Below are 26764 nucleotides of genomic sequence, written 5' to 3'. Positions count from 1 at the left end.
TTTTCCTCAAGGTTGTATACACGGTTTTCCACCTCCTCAGTTAATCCCCACCACAATGCTGTGAGATAGGTTAGGCTGAAAGGCAGTGACTGGCCCACTGAGATTCATGACTGAGTGGGGATTTGAACCCTGGTCTCCTAGGTCATAGTCTGACACTCAGTGATTTTCATAGGAGATATTAAACCACATACTCACTCTATCCATTGATGTGAATGAAGTTTAAACATGCAATTGTGCATAATTTAGATCCCTCCTGCCTATTTTTTTTAATACCTAATGAAAGGATACTCAAGTTTACCGGTAATCTAGTTGCTTCAAGAAAATGCATATGTAACTAGATTTTTTTTTCATATATGCAGCATTCCACATGATTCTGAACTATTTTCCAATTTTAATGTTGCTCTAGCTGTAATTAACATTCTCAAGTAGTTGGCAGCGAGTAGGTTTTACTCTCTCTTTCATCAGTCCCAGAAGATGTAGTGAAAGAGAGAACGTGACTTACTGTGCCTGAGACAACAAAAAGCCTCTTTCCGAAAGCTCATAATCCTCCGATAGTCCCACCAGATGTGCATTATATATGCACTTGGATATGTCTGTTGGGGTTCCACGGATGTGAGTTGACTGAAAGATGGTGCAAGAGCAGCCTGTACATATTTGCTTGCTAATATGTAGGTGTGGATGTTCTGCCGCTTGGTTTGTTGCTATCTGATTCAACGTTTTGTAGAGAAATGTCGAAAAGGGGATTTCACTGAGGTTTGGAAACATTGGGGCTTGTTAAACACTGGCTACATTCAAATGTCACAATAAGACAGAAACTCTGGCTTATGGTAGTTTATTGGGATTGAGCAGTGAGCTGCTGCCCAATCACTCTTGTTTGCTCCACTTTTGGCATGAGCAAGAGAAGCAAATCAGGAAATGGCAGTTAAGCTTAACTTTCTATTACAGTCATACCTCAGGTTGAAGTTGCTTCAGGTTGAGCGTTTTTGGGTTGTGCTCCACGGCGACCTGGAAGTAACAGAACACGTTACTTCCGGGTTTCGCCGCTCACGCATGCGCAGACGCTCAAAATGACGTCACGCACATGCACAGAAGCGGCAAATCATGGCACATGCACATGCAGAAGCGGGTTGCATTCGCTTCAGGATGTGAACGGGGCTCCGGAACAGATCTCGTTCGTATCCAGAGATACCACTGTATAACCAAATCTGGAGTTTTGGTTTGGTCCTCCCAAACAAGCCACAATTGCTAGCCAACCCGAAGCTATGATTTGTTGTTGACTTGCTTGTGGACTCTGTGGGAGAAAACAAAACACCATTGTGGGTTTGACTGTAACAGGAAACCGGGGGAGATTCAAACAGGAGTCACAAGGCAGCGTGCACCCAATAAACCTCTGGCTCATTGTGACGTTTCAAATCGGGCATGCAGAACTTCGAAATGATAAGGATGCGACAATTAAAAGAACTTGCTCTTTATTCTTTGATTGCTAAATGATTGTCTGCATCAGGGGCAGCCAACATGGTGCCCTCCGGATGTTGTTGGATTCCAACTCCCATCTGTCCCAAGTAGCATGTCCAGTGGACTGGGATGATAGGATTTGTGGTTCACCTTGGCTACTCTGGTCTAAGCGGAAAGGTCTTTAGCACTTCTAGAAAATATGGAGCCTATATTGGCTTTCTGGAGAAAGATGCTTTCAAAGTAGCTGGGAGGCACTACTAATAAATTCTTCCCTTGATATCATTGCTAGTCTAGTTTGCCACATAGGTGACATATGAGGAGACTGCTTTGAGATTGTAAAAGGAGGTAGGAAAAGAGCCAATACCTAGAGTAACTGAAGCCTAAGCCATTTGGCAATAGTCTTCAGGAGCATCTCAACACAAGGTGGAATACCTCAGTCCAGTCTTGAGGTTGGACTCTTTAAATAAAAGAGAAAGACCACAGCTCCCTAACTTAACAGAGTCAATAATATTGGTAAAATACCGTACGCAAGTTCTCACTATGTAAGCCAGCTGCTGGTATATATTGTACTTAATTTGTACCTAATATTGGGATATAGCTTCCAAATGTACCTGTTAGACAGGTGAAGTTTAAGGCTGACCTGAATGTTCTCATGTGAACTTATTCCACTCAAAACAAATATTTGGATATGTAGTGCCATCTAAAGCCAAATCAGAGTGAGGGTTATTCTTCCTGCTCTTCCTCTAGTGAGCTGTGGGTGAAATAAAAAGAGAAAATGGAACCTAGCAGCACCGCGAAGCATGACTGCTGCCACTGCCAGGACAGCTGGTAAATGGAGTGAACTTTGTATGGCCCCCAGAAAATGGTATGTGTTTGTGTGTTTCAGCTCCCTACGTAAAATACTATCTTTATTTAAATTCTGGGTTTATAACAGCCCTTATAATAGCTGTGTCTGAATGTAATACTGAGCCACAGCTTGGTGCTACAGAAAGGATTATGGGTCATCCTTGGGCTCACAGGTTCTGCTTCCCCTCTTCCCCTTTGGTGCATCAGTGAGAGGAGACTGGAAACTTTCACATTCACTTACTCGTTTTATCTCAACCAGTAATTGTGGTTAGTGCCAATTATTGTTTAGGGTAGTCTTCCCTAACCTGGTGCCCTCCAGCTGTTTTTTGGCAGAATCTGATGGGAGTTGTAGTCTAAACCAGCTGGTGGATACAAGTTGGAGGAGAAATCTGTTTTAAGGAAACAAACGGGTATCAGAAACCACAGTTTGAAAGTGGCTTGTTTTCTAGGGGCCTAAACTTTGTAGTATAACTAATCACAGTTTGTCCAGGTTGGACATATTGAGTAACATCATCTAGCCGAAAGTGAAGCAATAGTTTCTTCCTTGTAACCAAAATGGAGGATGAAGGGGAAGGCAGGCTTGGTCCTGAAGATTGTGTACATAATACCAAATCATTATATTATGTGCAAAGCAAGGCCTAAGGTACAATCTACCAAAATTGTTTTGTTTTGCCTGTTAAGTGCTGAAGATTGACAACAAAGGAAAGTTATTAAGTTCTATAAATAACAATATATTCAAGCTGCATTTCTGAAGGATGTTTATTGTTTCTGCTAATAACTATGTTATATTTGAAAGGCACATTGCAGCTTTGCAGGAGAAGGTATAATATTGTTGGAACTGTCACTGAGGAACAGCACTGAAATTGTGAAAAGGAATAAAATGATAGGTTTGTGTGGCACACTGGGGGGAAAAGCAGCTTAAAATAATATGTTAAGAAATGTAACTTTTGAAGTGAAGGTTTACGCCATTTCCTAGGAGGGCATTTCATTTGCCAGGCCACAAGGAAGCTTGTTGTTCTTCCCGTTTGCTGCCTCAGTCTGCTTCTTCCTCATAAAGTGACTTCTATTTTCACCTGGCACCAAAGTTCAAATGCCAGGCTTGTGGGCCTTTGGACTGGAGCTTAGGAAGAGACTAGTAAAGAGCAGGTTGAACCACGCACCATAGATAACAAAGGGCTCTGACAGGGTTAGCACTTGGAAGTTTTTGCTTGGGGAAGATGAGCGCTGACCGAGTGCATTTTCTATTCCATGTCTGTCTTATTGGAACTGGGAAGAAAGGATCTCTCCCATTTGGGGAGTTTTGAGTGCGTTTGTGTTCCTCTGAAGCTTTCTGCTCCCTTCTAATCTCTCGTTAGAAAGGGAAGGGGGCAAAGGGGCATTGTTTAATGTTGTTAGGAGCTCGTGACTCCAAAGAGCAGCATTAGCTTATAATTAATCACCTAAGCTGGCTTTTGGTAACAAGTCTTTACTGAATAGAAGTTTCGAGCAACAAGATGCTCTTAAGAGCTCGCACTCGGCTGCAGACATTCCAGAGATACTTTTTGCTCCCAAAGAGATGGATGGACAGACATACGAAGGAGCTCGCGAAAAGGCAAACCACGAACAGGTTTGGGGAAGCGATTCCCACTGTTTAAGGTGGTTCAGGGGGAAGAACACAAGATGGGAGTCCGTTGTCTTGTGTTGCATTAAGTTTGTAAGAGATGAGTGTTTTTAAAAAATTACTCTGGGATGGATACAGAGCATGCTACTCCAACAGAACTGGCATGTCACCAAAGCTGGGTAGCTGGCTCAAGTGCCTCTAGCCTAAAGCTGAGAAAAGCCCTGTGGAGGATTTGCTTGTTTTTAGCAAGAAAAGAACAACAGTCCCCTCATCAACTCACTCACAACCACTTAACAGGAGTCGGCACTCTTTTTCAGGGTTGCTTATCAGTTCTGTTGTAACTCCCCTAAGCTATCCAGTTGACACACCTTCCCCGTCTGGTTGCTTATCTCACCTTTGCTTGCATCTCCGTTAAGTGTTCATGAAAGTGACCTTCAAGGCAAGGTGGCCAGAAGGTAGGAGTTGACCTGCCACCAAAGCCAGAAAGGTAGCACTGTGGAACAGTCATGCCTGACACAAATGGCTTGAGGGAGCAGCAGCCAACATCAGGATCTCTCCCAATGCACACAGAACTCTTTGGAGACAGCATGCCTCTTCTAAGGATATGTATTGTAATCATATAATTCCCCCTGTCCCTACAAATGATTTTTCTCACTGAACCTTTCATAAGCTTTCTGTTCATATCAACACATTTTTTAAAATGTGTGTATGCTGAATTTAGTCAGTCATTTTTGTTTCCAACCATAGCATCACAAAGCAAGGTTCCATTATTGCTGTATAAATTTATTTATTTGTTTCATTTATACCCCACCTTCCCTCCTCCCCCAAGGAGCTCAAGGTAAGGTGTGCATGGTTCTCTCCTTCCCCATTTTATCCTTGCAACAACCTTGTGAGGCAGGTTTGGCTGAGAGACTTGCTACTGGCCCAAAGTTACCCAGCGAGTTTCATGGCTGAGCAGGGATTTCACGGCCAAGCATTCCAACATACTAAATACTGCACTACATGGATGTAACAGTTACATAATTAAGGGATATTATGTCCCCTTGGTCAGGATTTACATAACAAACCCCTTCAGTGGAAGCCCTGCACAAGGGCTTCTTCTTGCACTATGGGGCTTTCCCTTTTCCTCCCCTCACGACCCCCCAAATTGGCCTACGGGGTTCAGAGGAGCCCCTAGAAGGGGGGAGGGGAGGGTGGAAATTGTTCCATCTGGCAAGCTGATATGCTTGTGCAGACAACATAACGTGATGTTGAATTCTACCCATTGAGTTTAGTTCTGCTCGCATTTTTCTACAGCTTTTCCTCCATTGAGGTTAATGTACAAACATCTTTATTAAACACTGAATTGACCCCTGGGTCAGATGTAACTGCTTGGCTAAAAAAAAGTTTCCTGGAAGAACACTGTTGATGACTAGCAGATAAGGGCTTTCACTTTACCTCCCCAATTACAACATTTCAGACTCTTTCTGATTATTTAATGGTTTACTTAAAAAGACTTATTTTGTCCTTTAAGTCCAACTCATTTTGGGACGGGGACTTGTCTATTTTTGCCCTATTTGCCACAGCATCATAGACACTGAAGACATGCATAAATAACAACAGTATGCTGTATGTTATGATACTTCAGATTTGGATGATTTGATGCCTACTATAATATTTATGCACTTTATAAACATGTAACTAAGAATATAAATAAAGGAAACTTTATTATTTAAAATATTCCAGTCCATAGAGCTGTTACTTGCTACATTTTTTTTTCATACGTAATGAAAACTTTTAAGACACAAATACAATGCCATATTGTTCTAGTCCCCATATGAAATGATTTCATCATTTATTTTCCCCAGACTTAAGCATGGATGTCTTTGGTGAACATTATCCCAACATAATCTCACAACCATCTTGTGAGTTGGCAGTTTCTTTAGTTCATTACCAGCTGGATTTTAGTTATCTTTTGGGGTCCAGCAGTTTTGCTGGTACAGTGGTACCTCGGTTTAAGAACAGCCCTGTTGCAAACTATTCGGTTTACGAACTCCACAAAACCGGAAGTAGTGTCCCAGTTTGCGAACTTTACCTCAGTCTAAGAACAGAAACTGAATGGTGGAAGGGCACCGGTGGCGGGAGGCCTCATTAGGGAAAGTGTGCCTCAGTTTAAGAACGGTTTCAGTTTAAGAATGGACTTCCGGAATGGATTAAGTTCGTAAACCAAGGTACCACTGTATTTCATCAAAGGCTTAAAGTTCCCAATTTTGCATATGTGTAGTAAGTTTCCGTTTGCTATTAGTTGAGCATTTATGGCCTTCTCTCTAGAAGGACTGGAGACTTGCTCCTTTTTCTAAATGAAAGCTCTGAGTCTGGGGACACTGATAGGCTTGCGCTGTAACTCCTAAGAATCAGGTGATCTTCACCCAAGAATTCCAACTGTACTGAATGGGATAAGTGGATACCATATTCTTCCATGTATAAGACTAGGTTTTCTCCCTAAAAAATAATTTCAAAAATTAGGGGGCGTCTCCCCCCTTTTCTTAAATCTGTCCCCCCAAATAGGAGGCGTCTTATACATGGGGGCGTCTTATAGACGGAAAAATACGGTACTTATAGACAGTGATGAACTGTTGCTGATACAATAGGCATTGACAAGAGTGCTGTACAGTAGTAGACTATCCCATGTGATTTCTCTCTGGTGTGGCAAATCAAAGGTTGTATGCTTTATTATGAAATTGTGTCTCTGACCTACCTTTTCTCAGTTTGTATGACCAAGGGAAAAAGTGCCTCTAATTTTTCTCCCCCCCTTCAACCCACCCACCAACCCTTTTGGCAAAATTCCTCACTGGATTTATTTCTGCTGATTTGCTTGTCTTGGTATGAAAGGGATTTTCGCAGGGTAAAATTCTGATAGGTTGAAGCCCCCTGTTTTCCTCCCCTCCTTTCCCCCTTTTTCTTTTTGGTTGGTTGGTTGACTAACCTTTACCCAGAATGCTGTTAAGGGGTGGGGAGTGAGAGACGCCTTTGACTGTGTGTGCGCGCTTGTCTGGTGAGCGAGGGACTTCTCATTCTAATCTAACGTGATTGAGCCATTCAGGAAAAGGTTGTCTCTTCATTATCTGAGCTGTGGGCGAAGGACTCCCTCCCTTTTTCTTGATAATGCCTTTGGCACTTAGGAATTGTGCACAAAGCTTCAGACTCCTGGAGTAACATAAAGTGGGAGGTTTATTTTTATCAACAAACCCAATCCATTTTTCAGTGCAAGAGAAGAGAAAGAGGGAACTCCCTGGAAGAAAGGAAAAGAAAGTCCAAGACAGGATACACCATACATTGAAAGCTTATATCACCCCACTCAAAAGAATCCTGGAAGCTGTAAGGGGGCTGGGAATTGTAGCTCTATGAGGGTAAACTACAGTTCCCAGAATTCTTGTGGTGGGGTATGATGGGTATGCAGCTGAGGCATGAAAAGGGATATGGTAGTGGAGTAATGGGGAAGAGCTGATAGTCTGTTCCAAAGAGGCACAGAAGGAAAAGTGGTGGGACCAAGGCTTTTGTAACAGCTTTTTGGTAGGACCAAGGCTTTTGTAATAGCATTTTAACCCAGCTGTGGCATGGGAATGGTGTAGTGAGCTGCCTGAGTGCTGCCCCCCACAGGCAAACCAGACACAGGTAGCTGCACAGCAGGCATGCAAACATTTCCCCTCATAAAGCAAATAGCAGCTTGGGAAGAGGGCAATTTTCATTAGGAAGATTGAGGGGACAGTTAACCCCCCTTTCCCAGAACCATAGGCCCAATCTATTGACCCCTTGCTATTTTCAAAAATTGCAAAAGAAATGGGAGATTTGATCAAGGATATCCATAGTCTCGTCTAGTTTGCTCTTCAGGGTCACAGGCAATAAGTGCAACTGGATTTTTTCCTCTCTCCTCAGTAAATGCAATGGTTCTTATTAAGACTATTAATCTCTAGGAAGAAACAATTTTTTACCAGGACTAAATGGCAACTAAGTAATCCTAACAGTTTGCAACTCTTTCTAGGGACAAGCCAGTTGTTATGGTCTATGCCTATTCATTCATTTACTGCCCCCCTCTTTACTGGGGTTGTTCTTTTGGTTATGTATGTTTACCCACGTTGTTTATTGTATGTATTAGACACTTTTATTTTAAATTACTCTTTATTGTTCTGTGCATGAGTTTTGGACTTGGGCTCCTTTCCTCTGCACAAACACAAGGACAAATTCAAAAACTTTTGCTTCCATTCATATCTGGATATCCATGGTTTAACAGAATATCTGAGCCCTAAATTGTGATTAATCTTAATTATGTTTCACAGAAACAGGACAGCTTCATAAACCAAGGTTTGAAGTTGCCTTGCTTCAGTAAACTATAGTTAAGACTAACCATAGTTTGTCCACTATGTTTAAGACTAAACTGAGGATACAGCCACATTGGAGGAAGGAAGGGGAGGGAGAGAGACAGTAGATTGAGTCTCAGCCAGGTGTGTTCGTAAAGTGTTACACCCAGAAAAGGTCACTCTGTCTAAATTATCATTACAGTACTGCTGTTTGTTCATTAAAGTAACATTGACTGAAATGTCTTCTATGATAAGGGTGATTCTGAAATACTATAAAAGTTCAAAAATAATACTTTTTTATTATCCCCTTCCTAAACAATTGTTCCTCTAATTTGACTCAAATCCCTTAGCCATTTCTGAGCCCTACTGAATAAAATGGTTCCTCCATCCATCTTTTGTGCCCTCTACTTCTGGTGTCCATTCTTCCGTTGTCCATCTCTTGGCCTCCAGCTGATGTTTCTGGAACAATACCCCATTCTTCAGATCTGAATCTGATGCCACTTCCTCCTTCAAATATCCATTTTAAAGCCAATTCAGTTCCTTGACTTAAGCCAGCGTTTTTGTTCTGGGGAATTTCCATCATCAGAGCTCTGTCTGGCCCTGAGGGAACAGTGGTACTTTGTCTGAATTTTGCTAATAGCTTTCCCTGTGCAACCTGTTTTTGTTTCAGGTCATGATATCAATGGAGCACTGGAACCATCAAACATTGACACCAGCATCCTGGAAGAATATATTGGCAAGGAAGACTCACCAGATATGTAAGTGCGTTCTTTTGCACCTGTGTTCCTAATAAACAGTGATGGTTGCACGATGCCGTGAGGGTGACCATGGTGGCTGCATGGTGTGATCATATTTCCTTTGCTATCTGTCTTCCACACAACTGTGCTCAGCTGTCTATCCCTACCACGTCCACAGTTCTTCCTAAATCTTTCTTTTGATTCTTCTTTTCTTGAAAGCCATTGGTTAAGTTTTTGATTCCAGACACCTGAGCTCAGTGGTGTGTTATCCAAAGGAATATTTTTGGGGTTGCTATTACTAGACTTTGCTATATAGGAAACAGTTAAAAGGAAATGGATACCTTTAGTGTAAGTAGAAGGTTGTGGGGGATTTAAGTCTGACTGTCATGCAAGAGAGAACCCGACAGGAGCTTACATTTTGGGCTAAGTGGTGCTGCATTGGTTATATGTCTTCTGTGTGCAGCATTGGATGGCACTTAGTGGCACAGGGCCCCAAGCAGCCAGAAGATCACATCTTGTTGACCAAGTATAAGCTTGGTGAGTATTTGAAAGGAGATTTTCAGAAGAATATCCAAGACGTGTGCCTGATTCTTTCTTGATCTCATTGTGGAACAAATGCCAGAGAACAGTGCTGATGCCTGTTGCCACACACACATGCACCAACAGGATGTCATAAATGTGGTTGTAGTCTCCACTTTCAAGTTAGCCATCACATTTCTATTTCTATGCCATATCGTGGATCAAATGGCATTATATGTTTTCAGACATTCTGTGGTGGGGGTTTTTGTTCTTTCAGTGGAGAATTAATGATGTAATGAACCAACATCATTCAGTGTATAGCTATTGAGTCACCCTGTATGGCTGCAGATTGAAAAGTGCAATATGCACATGTTACTCAGATTGTTTTAACTTCTCTCCTACAGTTCCGATTTGGACTCCATCTCTGAAATCCCAGCCTCTGCTGGCTACCCTCATGCCCAACCTTCCAGCTCTGCCAGTGTCGGTGTATCTGTCTCCAATGCTGGCCATGCTTCTAATGCTGCATCTAGTGGTCCCCTCCATCATGGCCTTCCAAGCACCCAAGTCCCCATCCGGCACGGTCTCCACCATGGCCCCCCTGGCAGCCAAGTTCCAATCCGGCATGGCCCCCCATTGCCCAGTCCATGTGGACCCAGCTACAGTACTCACCTCAACTGCAATAACAACAATGGCATGGTGATGCCCAAGGGGTACCTCAGCAGCCACTGCCTGACCAACATTGCCCCTCCAATCAAATCAGAGCTGAAGGCCTCCTACACACCTGGGTAAGTGATGCTAAGTAAAGGAGGAGGAGGAGGTGATGGGGTGGTGGGAGGGTGCAGTTCTAGGGCCTGAGAGTGGTAAGTTGTATCTGAATGATTCTGCTAATTCTCTTATGACACTTACGGCAGTCTAAATCGAAGAACAGTGGTGTGTTCTAAGAAAGAAACCTTCATTCATAGGAACTGGGTTTCTGGAGGAGAGCTGGCAAAACCTCCTAGGCTCACGGAATGATCTACTAAAAGAGCCAGGATTTGAGTGACTTTGGGAGGAGGGGAATGAGCTGAAATGTTGGCACATGAATGGTAAAAATTAGAAAGCTAAAACCACATTTTAGATTTTGAAACACCAACAGATAATTTATATAGAGTTAAGTATGGTGGTATTCAGATTATTGTTGGTTATGGTTATCACTGATGGAACTTAATTGGACACTTCATGGATATTTACAATGGTTACAAACAAGGCCAGTTGTCTGTGCAGCCTGCAGGTGAAAATAGGAAGGCTTAGAAGTTGCAGGACGTGGATTTTAGGCATTTTTAGGGGAAATGAACAGGCTGCAGTATTGAATGTACCCTTGCTATCTTTCCAGGGGAAAAGTATGTGCCTGTCAGGAAACTATTCCAAAGGGATGTCAGACTAAAACTCTATTTTATGGCACTAAAACAAGTGATCCCAGGGAGTGCCCTAGATATTGTTTTTATTAGACTTGAAGAGCATGGAGTCTAAACCAAATTTCTACTTCCTTACAATTGACACTGGATATAGCCTTTCAGAGGAAAATGATAAATATCAGTTAGGTGAATTTAGGGAGATGATGTGTTTCCCCTGTTCTGCCAAGGTGAATCATGACTAAATGGGAGAAGGACATTCATTGGATCAAGAAGAATGGAATGGTGGCAGGAGCTCATTGCTATGGGAGTTTGTGAAAGTGATGCTTTTGTGGAAGGGACTTACTGGGGCAAACAGGAAATAGATAATGGAGGAGGAGGAACTGAGCATTGGTGGACAGAAATCTGGATTTCTTGCTAAAGCTGTCTTACATGTGCATACCCAGTCAGTTATGTCCTGGCTCACTGTGACCTGTGAGCTTCTCAGACTTTCCGTTAGTAACACCATGCTCATGAACCTTTTGACTCGCTGAGGAGGAAGGGCCAGTTACAGACTATTGACAGCCACTGCAGTTGTTGTGAGGGAAGCAGAAGATCAGTTGGGCTGCTGGCGGTGGGAACTTCGCATGATGATTAAGAACTAGATGGGCTGTAAATGGGAAGCAGGGGGCTAGGGGAAGGTAAGTCAGCCTGAACTTCACAGGCAGATTTGAAGTACATGTCCAATTTTTTGGTGTATGTCCTATAGATATGAATGTCAATCCTAGAGTTGGGAGAGAGGGTTTTATGGATTTGATATTTATGTACTTGTACAGCACTTTGGGGATGAATGAAAAACTGATTTAGAGGTCCTCATTTCACAGGCAGGTCTTGTTTTCTCACCAGTTGGAGTTACTCTTGCTGCTGTATTTGGGACCAAAGAATGTGCTGAGTGCATCAAATATCTAATGTTAAGATATGTCTGAATAACTAGCACTCTGTGCCTTCAGCCCAGAGACTGGTTCTTCATAAGCTAGCAGAATGTGGAGGATCACAGAGGATGATATGATGCTGTGATGCCATAAACGAAGCAAATTATTGGTCTGCATGCAGCCTTCCACTTCTGAATGGTTCTAATACACTTGCAACCACCGTCATTCCAATAAGGGTGTGGGGTTTTTTGTTTTTGTTTTTTGCTGTATACTACCTGTGGGGAGATGCAGGAATAGAATCAGAGTTTCTGTTATCCACTTGAGGCACAGGTTAATGTAGAATTAAATCTTTACTCTGGAATCCCAGTTAAGATCCCTAAAGCTTGTCTGAACATTAGCTAAAGGTATTACATGCTGAGAACCTTGGGGAAGCATCTAGTTTGTTTGTTCATTTGTTTCAAAGCCTTAGACCAACAGGATCAAATAATAATGTGCTGCTTTGTTTTTCAGCCTAGCAATTGAAAATGTATTTTCACACTCTGCTAGGAATGGCACCTCTGGTGTTCCCTTTCTTGAATTCTTTGTGCACACTTCTGCAGAAATGCTTTCCTTACTGGTCTCAGAGGAAGAACTCATGAACATTGTACTGAAGCACTTTTTCAATAGAAATAGAAATTGGGGGGAAATGAAGGATTAATATATAAAACAAGTAAATATAAATAAGCACATTTTCCGTGTAATATTTACATTTATATGCTTTTATATCTATCCTTTATCATTTTTTTAAAAAAGATAAAAATAAAAGCTACCCTGTCCTTATAAATACTATCCAGCACTGCTAGCCTACAATAGAATCCCATCCAAAAGTTAGTACTCCTTGATTCATCTCCCTCCTTTTACCACAGCAATTGGGGTCCCTTTGTTCTGAATGTTACTTGGAAAGGGTTTCCTTTTTTCCTTCCCATGCAAGATCCTTTTTCTTCTGCCAAGCTTTCTGATCAGTTCTCTGGATCAAAGATTGCAAAACCAGCAGTGCTCCTTGTGGGATGCACCCTGCCAGGTGGGCTCACTCCGTGGATTGGCCCAGCCTGGCTGTGCTGCGAAGGATATATGCAAACACTTCTGTAAATATTTGGCTAGGAAACTGAAAAGGTACAGGGTAGGAGAATCTAATGGACAGACAAGAAGAGAAAGTTATTCAAAGCAAGTCTACTGGGGCCTTGAAAAGAGCAAATAAATCTGTCAGGTTTGCCCTCCAGAAGGTGCACATCTCACTTAGAGCTGGGTCACAACAAGAAGAATTTCAAATGAGGCTGTGCCATAGATAATCCACTGACCTAAAATTAAGGTCAAGGCTAGCTAACTGGCGAGAACACAAGTGTGAGGGTCAGGAGAAAGAGGTGAGAGTCCCAGAAGATAGGTAAAGGTAAAAGGAGCCCTGACCATTAAGGTCCAGTCTCTGGGGTTGCGGCGCTCATCTCGCTTTATTGGCCGAGGGAGCCAGCGTACAGCTTCCGGGTCATGTGGCCAGCATGACTAAGACGCTTCTGGCGAACCAGAGCAGCGCACGGAAACATCGTTTACCTTCCTGCCGGAGCGGTACCTATTTATCTACTTGCACTTTGACGTGCTTTCAAACTGCTAGGTTGGCAGGAGCAGGGACTGAGCAACGGGAGCTCACCCCGTCGCAGGGATTCGAACCGCTGACCTTCTGATCGGCAAGTCCTAGGACCTGTGTCTTAATGCAGAGGTGGGGAACCTGAGGGCCACATTCCCCTGTGGACAGCATTCCTGGGGCCTCATACTGGTGGTGAGCAGGGCCAGGTGCAAAAGCTGTCACAGCAATGGATGTGAATCTTACCCTTGTATAGTAAGTTACATTCCAACCATGCAAAGGCGGAGGTTTACACATCAACCTTCATCCTCTTTCCAGGTAAACTAGAGACACTGTCACAGTTCAAGGGCACATTCCAGCCCAGCAAAGCAACCAAGGAGCACCTGGCCTGTGAAGGTCACCATGTTTGGTGACCTGGGAAGACCCCTGAGGGCTCAGTTCAGAAGCCTGGACATTTAGCCCCCTGAGCCTGAGGTTCCATAGCTTTGCTGTAAGGAACAGAGGCATGAGGAGCTTCATGACATAAAGTGCCATTTTGAGAACCAAAGAAGGGCTGTGCTGTATGCTTCCTCTGCCTTCCATAGCTCTACTAGTCATGGCTTCTAATTAGTGATGAGAGGCAAACATCCTGCTCATTGTGTGCAGTTGGGCTAAGCTGGTGCTTGGAGGAAGATAGGCAGGACCTTGGGAAAGTTACCAGTGTGTTCCTTGCCATATTTTTTTGCTGAGAAGATCATCTTCATCTCCATTTTGTTGTTGGGGTTCTCATCAGAAATAGCACAGGCTGGCGTCATGGGGGATGGCTGCCTTTGCTAGGTGTGCTGGCGATGGAGCACAGAGCCATCTCTCTCCTCTTTGTTCCTAAACCCCTTGTGGAATACATTTGTGCCTAAGCCACCTCTCATTTGGATACACAGGAGTTTGCCTGTGAAGTGTTCCTCTTTCTGAAATATTTATTTTTGCCAAGTTTTCCAATATTTTTTTTGTCCTTGACCGATCAGTCCTGTACGCTCTCTTCTCATTCTGAATCCAACAGCCTGGCCATCTAATTCTCCCCATTTCTTCAGCAACCCTTGTCTCTCTTTGCTGGTGCATCTCCTTCCTATTCCTTTCCTAGACTACAGCTCCTGCTATCCCTGGCCATTGGTCATGCTGCCTGGGGTTGATGGAATTCCAACAACATCTGGCAAGCACCACGTTCTTCTCTCAGTCCACAGTCTGTAAAAAATGTGTAACTATAATTTTCCTGACCTCTCAGAATATTACACATATCTATACTCACCCACTTATTTTAACAGCCTTGCTGAAAGTCTGATATTTTTGACTTCTATTTCCCTTTCTCCTAGGTGTGTACACTTGGAGCCATAGTACTCCGCCATTTCTTTTCCATCTTCATCCAGCCTGTTGCTATTTTTCCCCGCTGAAACTACCAAGAACAGATCTTCTGTTTCTAGTGCTTTAAAAAAAATGCTTATCCATGCCCTGGTTCTCTCTTCTCTTGGCAATTGGAAGTTTCTCTTTGTTAAGATTTTGTTCCTCTCTAGTCAACTCAGAATAGCTTTTTAAAAGAATGATATACTTCTCTCCAGATAGATAGATAGATAGATAGATAGATAGATAGATAGATAGATATCTGTCATCACTTCACCCTCATTTTTTAAAGCCCACCACTATGTATCTAGCAGTATAGGGCTTGGAACTAGATTTCCTGTCTTTGGTTATTTTTTGACACTCTTGCTGCATCACGCCAGCAGCAATAGGCCATCTGAGGTCTCCATACATTTCCTGGCTGCTTTCTTTCACTTTTCAAAAAGCAAGCAGGGAAATGTATAACTGAAAGCAACTCTTAGCTAACAGGGTAATGCATTCTCCATAGTCTATTTATCCCTTGCCCTCTTTACTCATGTTGCCAACAAAGCATGTACTTTATGTGGACTTCAGTGATACTAACACTTCTTTATCCAGCTTAATAGCTGAGGCAACCAACTGACAATTTAGACATTGCTACTTGTGCGAGTTTAATAATCTGAGTTGTATTGGAAAGGTCTGTCATGAGCTAGTCTTCACAGAAGTAGCCCGATTAATAGCACAGGTGAGGATGTCAGTGTTGTCCTGAAGTGACTTTCCATTAACTCACTTGGTTTCATTAGACTTCAACATCCATTCCCTCCCTTCCCCATTTCAGTCTCATCTTGCTGGCTTTTGTGTTTACTTGACCTTGCCAGTCAGCACAATCACAGTCTCCATCAGCTACAGGTAGGTGTGTTTGGAGACTGGATCTCAGTTTATGAACCAGTAGGGAAGTTTTCAAGGCTCTCTTCTTGTAGTTGCAGGTGCTTGGGATGAAATTTATTTGAAAGGGAAAGAAGTGTACTGTAGCTCTTAATTTTGAAGGGCATGGAGTTGGGGGCTGAAGAGTGGACGCTAGTTGTTCTAATGTCGACTCACTCTCGTTTTGAATCCTCTGTTGGAAACATACCAAAGAAAAACCCAGTTTGAGCTAAGTACCTAAAGACCCCTGAGATTTGTTACTTGTTTGTTACTCAGCAAAGCACTGTGCATATTAATGGCACTCTGTAAGTCTTTTTATTCTTCTTTGGTGATCACTCGTAGCCGAGTAAGATTGTCTTCCATAAACACGGTTTTAACAATGTGTTCATAAGTGACTGCGGAGGCCAATTCTGGATCCACACGTCCTTCCACAGTGGGGACATTGGTTTCCAGGCGGGAGTTGATCATGGTGTGGATTTCCCAAGCGTGCCTTCCTCTTAGCATGTTTCTCCCTTGCGTCCTGAGTTCAAGTGTCTTCAAAGCCCATGACACCTTTGGTAAAGGCTGTTCTCTGATTGGAGAGCTCGCAGGCAAGTGTTTCCCAATTGTTGGTGTTTATACTACATGCTACACAGGAAGTTAACAAAATGGGACTCATCCAATGTAAAAGACTGAAAAGGAGAACTAATTTCAGTATCTTGAGGATTATTGCACTTCTTAATCAATTCCCAATGGATTAAGCATAGTTTATTCATTGTTGTCCCATTTCTTGTAGAAAAGTCCCTGGGGAATGCCTGTTTTTGCTGAAATGTGTCAGACATTAATAAAAAGTGCCTTATTCTCTGACAGAAAGCTAACCAGCAACAAAAACTCTAAAATCAAAATTCTTTCTTGTTGTTAAATAGAATGTTTTGGTTTACTTTGCAGTGGCTGTGGCCAGACCCTTTTCTCTTGCCTGCTTCTGGCTAGCTTGTCAATTTCAGTCAGGGGGCTCCACATGTAGCCTCAGGTATACTTGATGATGGGATAATCTGGCCCTTAGACTCATGGCTTTTTCTTCGGATGGGTCAGTTTTTGTAACAGAGCCAGATTCCCCAAAAGCCTCCTCTGTATCTGTTAATGATCTTTTTCTGGGGAACAGATACATTTCTGTTTTGGGTTCTTTTAGCTTAGCAAGAGCTGCTGAGTGAAGAGAAGAGTCTTATTAGGAGATCAACAAAATGGCCATGAAGTTAGATGCCTATGAATAAAATCAAAGGGCTCACTGTGGGAATAGCATAGGCTGGGTGTGAAATAATACGAGTTTAAACAGTCCCAAACTCTTTAATCGGGAGGTGCTGTAGTGAGTAGATAAGGGGGTTAGCCATGGGGGGCTTCCTGGCACTTTGGGGAGTGGCCAGTGGTTGGGTCTTTCGCTGGAGGGAGAATTTGTGCAGGAAGACCTGTCTGTAGGAGGGCACATTGACTGACTTCAGTCTCAGGAGGATTTGTATTGGCGAACAATTCCAGAAAAATGCACGTCAAGTCCATTGTTAATCTCTACCAGCTGAGGGTGCTGCAGGCAGTGGGGTTATCCGTGGAATTGTTGCTTCTCCCCAAGGTTTGAAGGATATTTTGCATTCTTTCACCTTATCAATTTCTCAAGACGCTTGTTTGACCTTTCCCTCTATTTTTTTCTCCCTTGCTCTTCAGCACTTTACCCGACTCTCCCCCGGACTCTGGATCAGAGGCATACTCCCCCCAGCAGGTGAATGGTAAGTGCTCAGATTCAAGCCCAAACACACCGGCGTCCCCCCCTTCTTTGGTTGGCAAAAGTGGTTGGCTCTGAAATCTTTATCGGACAGGGGAAAAACAGACTGCTGCAATACGTGAAGAGATTATCAGTTAGTAAATATTCCTAGACTTACGCCTATTGTTTTCCTGCTACCCTTTGGAAAGAGTGGGGGAGGAGGGGAGGAGCAGGAGCACAAAGAGGTGTGTGGGGAGAGGAAGATGTAAATCTACCTTTTGAAAGAGGAAAATGGGGAAACTGTTGACTTCTGCCTAGTGAAGAAGTGAAAATGGAGTGTTTGAGCCTTGTTTTGTGGATGGCGGTGCTGTCAGATGTTGACTTCCGGAGAATTATGTAAAAACAAGCCTATTCCAGTAATGAAGACCAAAGCAAGGAAATTGTCATGAGCTTGCTATTAGATGGTAAGTACGCTCTGAGCCTCCTGCCACCTTTTTCCTAGTTCCGATTGGTACAGGGAGACTCTCCTCTGTTTCCTGTGTCAGGCAGAGAAATCTTAGATACACGATGGAGGCTGGGTCTGTGTTGTCCCCCCCCCCCCACTTGTTAAGCAAAGTCAGTCTTTCTCTGCCCTTCTCCAAGCTTTATATAAGTTAAGAGAGGGAAGTGGGAGGGTAGAATCTTTCTCCACTACCTACATTTGCCATCCCATAATGAGATTCCTCTCAGGAGATTTAGATTCATACGCCGGAGAATTAGCAGCAGAGGGAGAAGAATTGGGTGGAGTATACGTTGGTGTGTTGACGGGAATTTTCTGATGTTTCCCCACTGGCCCCTTCTTTTAAAACATCAGCCCTGTTCATAGTGGAAGCAGCTACTTCTCCTTTCTCCATGGAAGAGGTCAAGAGTTCTGTTTATCTCACTACAAAAATCCCTGGAATTCCTCCTGGCCCTTCTTTAAATATAGTGAAGAGGCCAGATTACTTGCCACAGAGTGAACTGCTTTCCCTCACCACCAAGGCAGCAGAAGAGGGAGTCTGAACGGTTTCATCCTGCTTTCATCATCCTGGAGAGGGGAAGAGGTGTTGTAGGGGGCAGGATCTGAGTGAGTCTTGGTGCATATGCAGAGTGCCAGTATATATATTCTTGCCTCTGCGGTCTCATGGTTTTCAAAAAATCCCCCATTGTTTCAAGGTGTATTTGGAAGCCAAGTCAGCCTTTTACAAGTGGAAGATAAGATATGGCTTTCAAGAACATATTTTTCCACAACTTGCTTGCATATTCACTCTGCCATAACAGTTGCCCCAGCCAGTTTTTAACCTGTGAATGTCAAACATTTGATACTGGCTTCTGTAGTCTCACCAAAGACTGACATTTTTCAAAAATGAAAATTATATTAGTTTGTAGTCTAGTTCATTGACCAATGGTGGCCGTCAACACAACTTGTAGTACTGAGTTCTATGAGATAATTTTGTGTTTGTGTGAAGTTCCATTCCATTTTACTATAACTTTTAGAGGTTCAAGAGCAAGTTTGATTCTGCCTTTGGCTGAGATACAAAGGAGAGCTAATTTAAAAAGCTACCCCTATACTCTGACAAACCAGAGCCCTACATTCTTAACTTTAAATCAGGCTTCAAAGTTAAGTAAACTTCTGTTTTGTTGTACTAAGGAGGGGTGTGAACTTGAGTCAAGGGCTTTCGTGAATGTCCTACAGGCTGTTCCTAGATATGTAAAATCTTTGCATGTACTGTAGGCTTCCATGCCACCCTTTCTGCATGAAATCAATAAAAGCCCAGCAAGGAGAGTTTGCTGTGGTCTTGTATTTAACCCGCCCCCCCGCCACATGTGATGTGATTTGTGTGTATTATTAAAAACAGTATTTCCCCCCAAAGTCACTGAAATGTCTTCTGCACAAGAAGGTTTTGAAATGAAACAGGTATTTCATAACTCATTTTGGAAACATGTTTATATTTCAAACATATGAAAGCTGGGAGACAGGCCATAAATAAGCCTCCATTCCATCTGAGTCCTGTAATTCTGTCTTTGGTGGTGTACTTTTCACCAGCATTCTTTGTGCCTTTTTTAATTAAAAAAAAATATTTACAGTATTTATTTATTTATTTTTAAGTAATCATTGCTCTGGTGTGTGGGCAGTGACTTTGTGATTGGCTTCTGAGCCAGCCAGTCAGCACTCTGTGCAGATGGACTCCACTATAAATGGGGAGAACTGGTTGCTCCTGACCTCAGTGCTCTGAGGAAAGTTGCATTCCTTACCTAAAAGAGGTGGGTGGAGATCCATGGTGGGTTCACCCCTCAAAATAGGTCTATATTTGTACTCAAAGTTGGTGAGAGAACCTGGCTGACTGCTGGGCACACTGAACAGCAGCACCAATCTTTTCAGAATGTATATATTCTCAACTCATTTCTAACTACCTTTAGTGATGATATTTCTGTATGAATAAGTGATGAAATGAAACAGAAAAGCTGTTGGTAAATAATGGTGGAAAGGTTTTGTCCTTGTGTGGCTTTGAGCAACAGTTGTTGTTAAATTAAGCCAGATTTATTCTCGTAGCTCAACAATTCTGACTCTACTGCCCCATTAGTGCTTTTAACTGCATGGATATATAACCTCTTTATTTTTAACTCCATGGACTGGTGTAATCTGAGGTCATGTTATTGCTCCTTTCAAGACCATAGAGCATATATTTCTGCAATGTGTTGATGCCCTTTGACATTCTCATGGAGCGAGGGTGCCATGCTATCTTGCTGTGGGGGAGAAAACTGCCTTCTGATAAGGGAAAGCCTGACTTCTCCCTGTGGAGAGACAAAACAGGAGAGAAACCTTCTAGTACTCCCAGCAAGGAGGGTCCCTGAATCAGGACTGATTTGGGAGCCATTCTGCTTTGAATGTGTGCCTGCTGAGGATGGAAACTGACGTAACTCTAAGGTGGATGTTCTGCCAGGGCAAGGATTTTTGCTTGGGCAAGGGAACAGTCTCTCCCTTTCTTCCCTTTGTACGTCCCTAAATCTGTTCTAGGACCAGGTTTGGGAAGGCTGCAGGGTACATAGAGTAGGGTGGGGAAATGTCCCCTTGCACAAGCAGAAATCCTTGCGCTGACAGGACGTGCTAGTAGAACAGCACCCTGAGACTTTTAAGGAACTTTGCCAGCTAGTTATATAAGAATCCCTTTGTCCCACCTCTACACAATAACAGTGGTACTATGAGAAGCCTGAAGAACAGGCAAACTTCTGAGTATGTAAAGGAAAAAGCATTTGAAGGCTCACCTTTCAACGTGGCAAATGCCCCAACAAGATTATTGTGCCTGATATGAACCTGGAAATATATATCATGAAATACAGAGATCATACAGAGCATCCGCTTCCCTTCACCTCTCATTTATAATATACCAGACTAGTCACATGACAGCTTTTTGTTTGTGTTTGGCACTCAGTATCATAAAATTTCTTAAATGAATTTACCTGCTTGCTGAAGAAGAGCCTTTATGCATGGAGATTCAGATTTTTATCATTTGGATTTTTAGGAGGGCAGGAAGTCATTCTCCTGTATTTGCTGGATTACTCATTTGTTTCTGTTTGCAGTGCTACCCTTTGGTTATATATTTAGCAATTAATTCTTTTTTAAAAATTTGATCTTAGTAATTTTAAATGAGTTGAAATTTCAAGATACGCATTTAAAGTGTCAAAGGTTTGCCCGTCATTCCAGCTCACTGGAAGAGAGCTTATTTCTCACTATACAATGAAATAGAAGTAATGTTGCCTACATGTTTTACCATGTATCTCCCAAGTAAAATGGCTTGAGATGTACTATTGTGTCAGTGAGTGCTGAAAATGTAAGGAAATGGTCTGGAATATCCCCCTAAGGCCATCCACGTCTGCGGCCTTATACTGTATTCATTCAGAACACACAGCTGGAATGGCTGCCCAAGGCTAGAGGAATGTTGACAGAGACTGGGATGTTTTTCTGTAGCATAATCTGGCTATACGTGTGCCACAAATTAATCTACTGACTTTCTGTCTTTTTAGATCCTCACCTCCTTCGAACCATGACTCCTGAGAATATGTGTCATATAACTCCCCCTTCCCGCCTGGAGCACCCACCCCCTCCTCCACCGCCACCCCCTCCACCATCCCACCTCCAAGGGCCACCTCCACCACCACCACCACCACCACCGCCTCACCCACACCAGCAGCCGCACAGCCATCACTATCCCAGCATGCAGCGGGACATGTACATGAAGGCTGAGTCTCTGATGCCCCAGTTCACTATTGGACAAGGCATGTCACCTGGAGATCTCCACCATGCCCAGCAGTCACAGATGCTTCACCAGCTACTGCAGCAGCATGGAGCAGAGTAAGTCCATGGGGAAACGGAGGACGAGATAGGGAGGGAGTAGAAACATTACTTGAGCCCCCTGAGACTTGTTATGATCCCAGTAGACATTTGTGGTTAGAGTGTTGGACATGGGAGACCAAGGTTCAAATGCCCACTCAGCCGTAGAGTTCACTGGGTGGCCTGGGTTAGTCACTTTCTCCTATCCTACCCTGCATCACAGGGTTGTTGTGAAAATAAAATCAGGATGGGGAGAACCAAGTACAAAATCTTGAGCTCCTTTTCAGCAATAGCATGATATAAATGTAATAAATATAACTAAAGTAATTGAGAAAAGTGCAGAGTTTGCTATTGAATTACATGTATAGCAAGAGGCCCAATAATAGTCACAGGGACTAATATGGTAGGTCAGGGGCCTATGATGATATGCTGTTGAGGTGCAATTGAAAAGAGTGAGCAGCAAAATGAGAATTGAGCCAAGTTCTCTTGGTGTTCTGAAAAAATACAAAAGGCAAAGCTATACGACAAGCAGAGCTTTGCCCTTTCTTCCACTGACGATTCATTCAAATTGTGGTTTGTTAAGATTACTGAGACTTCTGTTGGAAATCTCATGTGCCCCTTACAGGACTGTTTATCAGGGGACGATTGTGTGTGTCTCTCTGTGTGTGGCAACAATTTTTAAATTTTTTTTAAACAAATACAAGAACCATTAAACACTTATCCAGCAGTACAACTAATGGTGTTTGTTTTATCCATTGACTCTAGACATAAAATTACACATTCAACATTTAAGCATATCATTAATATCATTACCTGTATGCCACAACTGGGTGTAATGGAGAGCATAATCCCAGCACTAATGCATCTAGATCTATGGGGGTGCGATTTCAGATTTAATAGCTGGAGGCAAAGTCCCTGACAAGGTTTGAAAATATATTCAGGATTGAACTGCTTTTGTAAAAAGTGATTTTAAAGATTGTTTTTGTTTCGATAATGCATAACAACTATTGCAGTGGTAGTAACACACACACACACACACACACACAAACCTTTTAAATTAAAGAGATTAGTGCCTTCAGCATGCATACCAAGTACATAAGCTCCTTTAATTATTTATCACATTTGTCAATTGTGGCTGACCTAGAAAAAACACACAAATGCATGTAATATGCCTCGAATGGCTCACCTTACTTCAAGAGCAGGTTTGAGGAGGAAGAGTTTGGTAGAGACAGGGACTGAGGGATTACTTAACCCTTCCCACACACTGCTTCTACAATCTGAACATGCGTTTGGAACTAACTGTGGGATGAGGGAAACATGGTTGTGTGTGTGTGGCCAGTGGAGTGGGATGGGGAAGCTGTTTTTTCTGAAAAAGGGGCATACATAAAACTGTTGGTGGAGCTTAAATCATTAAAATGTTTCTCCGTGCAAAACAAATACCTGCACACTGAAAGCTAGCATATGGGAGAGACATGTTCGCCTTCCGTAGTCATTATCCAGTTCAGACCTATGATCCACCTTTAGCCAAAATGTCCATTATGAGATCCATTTATTGATTTTTGCCATAGATGTGTACAAACATTGCAAGGGGTTGGACTAGATGACTATACCATTCTTTGATTCTATGAATGGTAATGTGTTGTTGGTGAGACACGCCTAGGTCAGTCTGCAACCCAGTTGTGAGTTCCACTCACCAGGAATAACTCACAGTAGTCTAGTTTTCTATGTGCAGGGATTAAAACAACAACAACAACAACATTTGTATGGAGGAGGGTTCAGTCACGTGTGTCCATACCTTCATTCTCAAGTCTGGTACACCCTAGACACAGATATACCCCCTTAGTCACCTAAGAAGAAACCTGCCAATTGTCTCTTTCCCTCTTGGGTCAGGTGAGGACAGAGGGAGGGAATGTACAGGTTTAGAATATGCCTCTATTTTAGCACCACACAACAATTTGTGAGCGACTCTTTGTATACCTACAGAATTATGTGAGAGCTTGGCTGATGCTCACCTCCTGTATCCTCTGGTTTCCTCCCCCCCCCCCATATATATACAGTGGCACCTCGGGTTAGATACGCTTCAGGTTGCAGACTCTGCTAACCCAGAAATAGTACCTCAGGTTAAGAACTTTGTTTCAGGATGAGAACAGAAATCATGCTTCAGCGGCGCAGCAGCAGCGGGAGGCCCCATTAGCTAAAGTGGTGCTTCAGGTTAAGAATGGACCTCCGGAATGAATTAAGTACTTAACCCGAGGTACCACTATACAGTCATACATCTTGTTACATTCGGTTCAGGTTACGTCTTTTCAGGTTGCGTCCCTCGGCGACCCAGAAGTACCAGAAAGGGTTACTTCTGGGTTTCACCGTTCGCGCATGTGCAGACGCGCAAAATGACATCACACGCATGCGCAGACGCGGCGACCCGCGCGTGCGCAGACGCAGGTTGCGTTCCTTTCAGGTTGCAAACGGGGCTCCTGAACGGATCCCGTTCACAACATGTTGGAATGTTCTCACTGTCTCTTTTCTGTGTTTGGCCCCCACAGACTTCCAGTGCACCCTGCCAAGAAGAGGAAACACTCAGAGTCGCCCCCAAATACTCTCAATGCCCAGATGCTTAATGGGATGATAAAGCAGGAGCCAGGGACAGGGTCTGTGCCTCTCAACCCTGACAGAGCCCAAACACCTCCTTGGCATCAGCAGGGGGCGCTGTCACCAGGTACAGTCTCCAGTAGCATTGTCAGCATCCATATGTTATTTGTGTTCCAAAAGGGGAAGAGTTCTATAGAGTGCGTGCATGGGAGGAGAAACCGAAGAATGGGGGCCATGAGGAAGAAATGAGGAAGGTGTGAGCCATGTGTCTCTAGGGAGAATGTGCTGTTTCATACCAAACAGAATGTGTGGAGGCAGTTCCCCAAAGTTGAAAAGAGCAGAGAACGAAAAACATTTTCCTTTCCTTGGTTACAAAAACCAAGAAATTAAAAAGTCATGGGATGTTTTGCATGGTGGGAAAGCCATGGGGAGGTCGGGCAAGAATGAATATTTCCCTTGTAGCAGGAGGGCTTATTTGCATGAGGTGTAAATACGCAGTTTTGTAAACACACAATTTTACTATTGCTGCAGGCCTGATTCAGGACAATGACAGCTTGAATGGCTCCTACTTGGATCCCAATTACCAGTCTATAAAATGGCAGCCACATCAACAGAACAAGTGGGCGACTCTGTATGATGCCAACTACAAGGAGCTGTGAGTAGAGATGGTGCCTGTATAAACTCCTCTGCATGCCGGCTCAGAGAAATGGAGCTGGTTTACCTTCATATTTGCTCAAGAGTAGCACAAGGAGCTGGAGGCTGGTGTATATAGCATGCAAGAAAAGCCTCGCTACTTTGAACCTCTTTAAATTGGCACTTTACACCATTTTAACAATAGTAAAATTTCAATATTGTTTATTAAGCACTTACAGTTATTAGATGCTCAACAAAGTACATTTAAAAGACATTTTCTGTAGCCATTGCTGTACAATTGAAACAGAAAAACACAGAAAGGGAAAGAAAGAAATGAGGAAGATGTGACTAATAAAACTGCAGTGATCAGAAACAAGACAATCAGTTGTGGAAGGCTATCTTGAATGGGTGTATTATCAAATGATAAAAAAGCAGAAAAGGCACACTAGTCTTTTTGCTCCTCCTTCAACACTGTTCGCTTGTTCATTGATTTCTGAAATCTCAATGACACTTCTCTCAAATTATTGCATCATTGACATTTCCTCAGGTGTCATCCTGGGGTTTTTTTTAGAAATTGGTGGGTTTTAGTCAATTTTATACTTTAAGAAGCGTGGCATGTAGTGATAGCATTTGTGCCTCTCCATTACCTGGTCACCTTTTGACAATTGCCTTTTAAAAAATGCTGTCCTGTTGTCTGTTTAGAGCAGGGGTTGTCAACCTGGTCACTACCGCCCACTAGCGGGCATTTCAGGATTCTAGGTGGATGGTAGGGGGTTCTACAACACAAACTGAATCACTCCTACCATCGAGCACTGGTGGGCGGTAAGGAAATTTTTACCACCAAGAAAGATGCATTAGTGGGCGGTAGGTATAGAAAGGTTGACTACTCCTGGTTTAGAGGGAAAGGGTAAGAGTGGTTTCCCCAGGAGCAGGCACTCAAGTTTTAGGGAGAGGGGAGTTAGGTTTCATCAGCAAAGGTGACCCCTCTTAAGAAGGCAGTCCATTTTGATGCTTGTGCAGCAAAATAAAATAATATATCTTTTGGCTTCTGGAAACACCCCGTGTGAGAAGACTGAAAAATTCAAAGAATTCTAACTGTAGAAGCCAAAACAAAGGGATGAAAACAAACAATGGGTGAGGAAATGTAGGCTTGGGAAATTGACTGATAATGGAGAGAGCATATACCTTTTTCAAACAGATAAATGATAAGTTGAAAAGGAGTACACAGAGAAAGTAGCAAACAGGTTGGAGTGCACTGGCAAAGCAAAGGCAATCAGAAGTTTAAGGAAGGAACTAATAACCATGATGCGTGCATCAAAGATGAATATGAAACAAGCATACAAAGTGGTGTGATATCTTTTAATCAGTCTAATATCTGTTGGGGTTTAGTCTAGTCTAGACTACTTAAAGATAAAGGCAGCATCTCTTAGCTAGAACCATGTTATGCTGAATGATGATGGTCAGCAAGTGTATACATGGTGTTTTATAGGCTAACATAATCAAATTACCAAGGGGGGAATCCTATGTGCTGCAAGCAGGTGCCCACTCCTGCAGTGGGGCTTCTCCTTCCACCCCACCCCCTTTGCAGTCCATCACACAACCCCAAAATCTACACCAGAGGGTTGGAGAGAAAATAAACTGGAAGTGGGCAGACAAAATAAGAACATAAAAACGTGGCCCATCTAGTCTGGCATCCTGTTCTCACAGTGGCCAACCAGATGCCCATGGGAAGCCAACAGGACACCATTGGATGTCACCCATAAGCTCTTGCCTTGAGGAG

At 43.0% G+C, this 26764-nt stretch overlaps 1 protein-coding gene across 6 annotated transcripts in view; it reads left to right on the top strand.

Annotated features, from left to right (window-relative positions):
• Window positions 1-26764, top strand: part of MYRF (myelin regulatory factor) — a 91249-nt gene that overhangs the window by 34908 nt on the left and 29577 nt on the right. For 4 of the 6 annotated variants that reach the window (XM_053396773.1, XM_053396780.1, XM_053396759.1 and 1 more), the window contains exons 2-7: window positions 8909-8996; window positions 9899-10279; window positions 17375-17436; window positions 21456-21783; window positions 24306-24478; window positions 24883-25006. In XM_053396773.1, coding sequence (XP_053252748.1) covers window positions 8909-8996; window positions 9899-10279; window positions 17375-17436; window positions 21456-21783; window positions 24306-24478; window positions 24883-25006 — 1156 coding nt within the window. Of the gene's footprint in view, window positions 1-8908; window positions 8997-9898; window positions 10280-17149; window positions 17283-17374; window positions 17437-17551; window positions 17876-21455; window positions 21784-24305; window positions 24479-24882; window positions 25007-26764 lie in introns of those variants that run through there. The other 2 variants (XM_053396799.1, XM_053396790.1) reach the window with 2 other exon arrangements.

This window comes from Podarcis raffonei, chromosome 1 (assembly GCF_027172205.1).
Source record: "Podarcis raffonei isolate rPodRaf1 chromosome 1, rPodRaf1.pri, whole genome shotgun sequence".
In the NCBI taxonomy this organism is placed as follows: Eukaryota; Metazoa; Chordata; class Lepidosauria; order Squamata; family Lacertidae; genus Podarcis; species Podarcis raffonei.
Note: the sequence above shows the minus strand (reverse complement) of the source record. Positions and strands in the feature narration are given on the sequence as shown.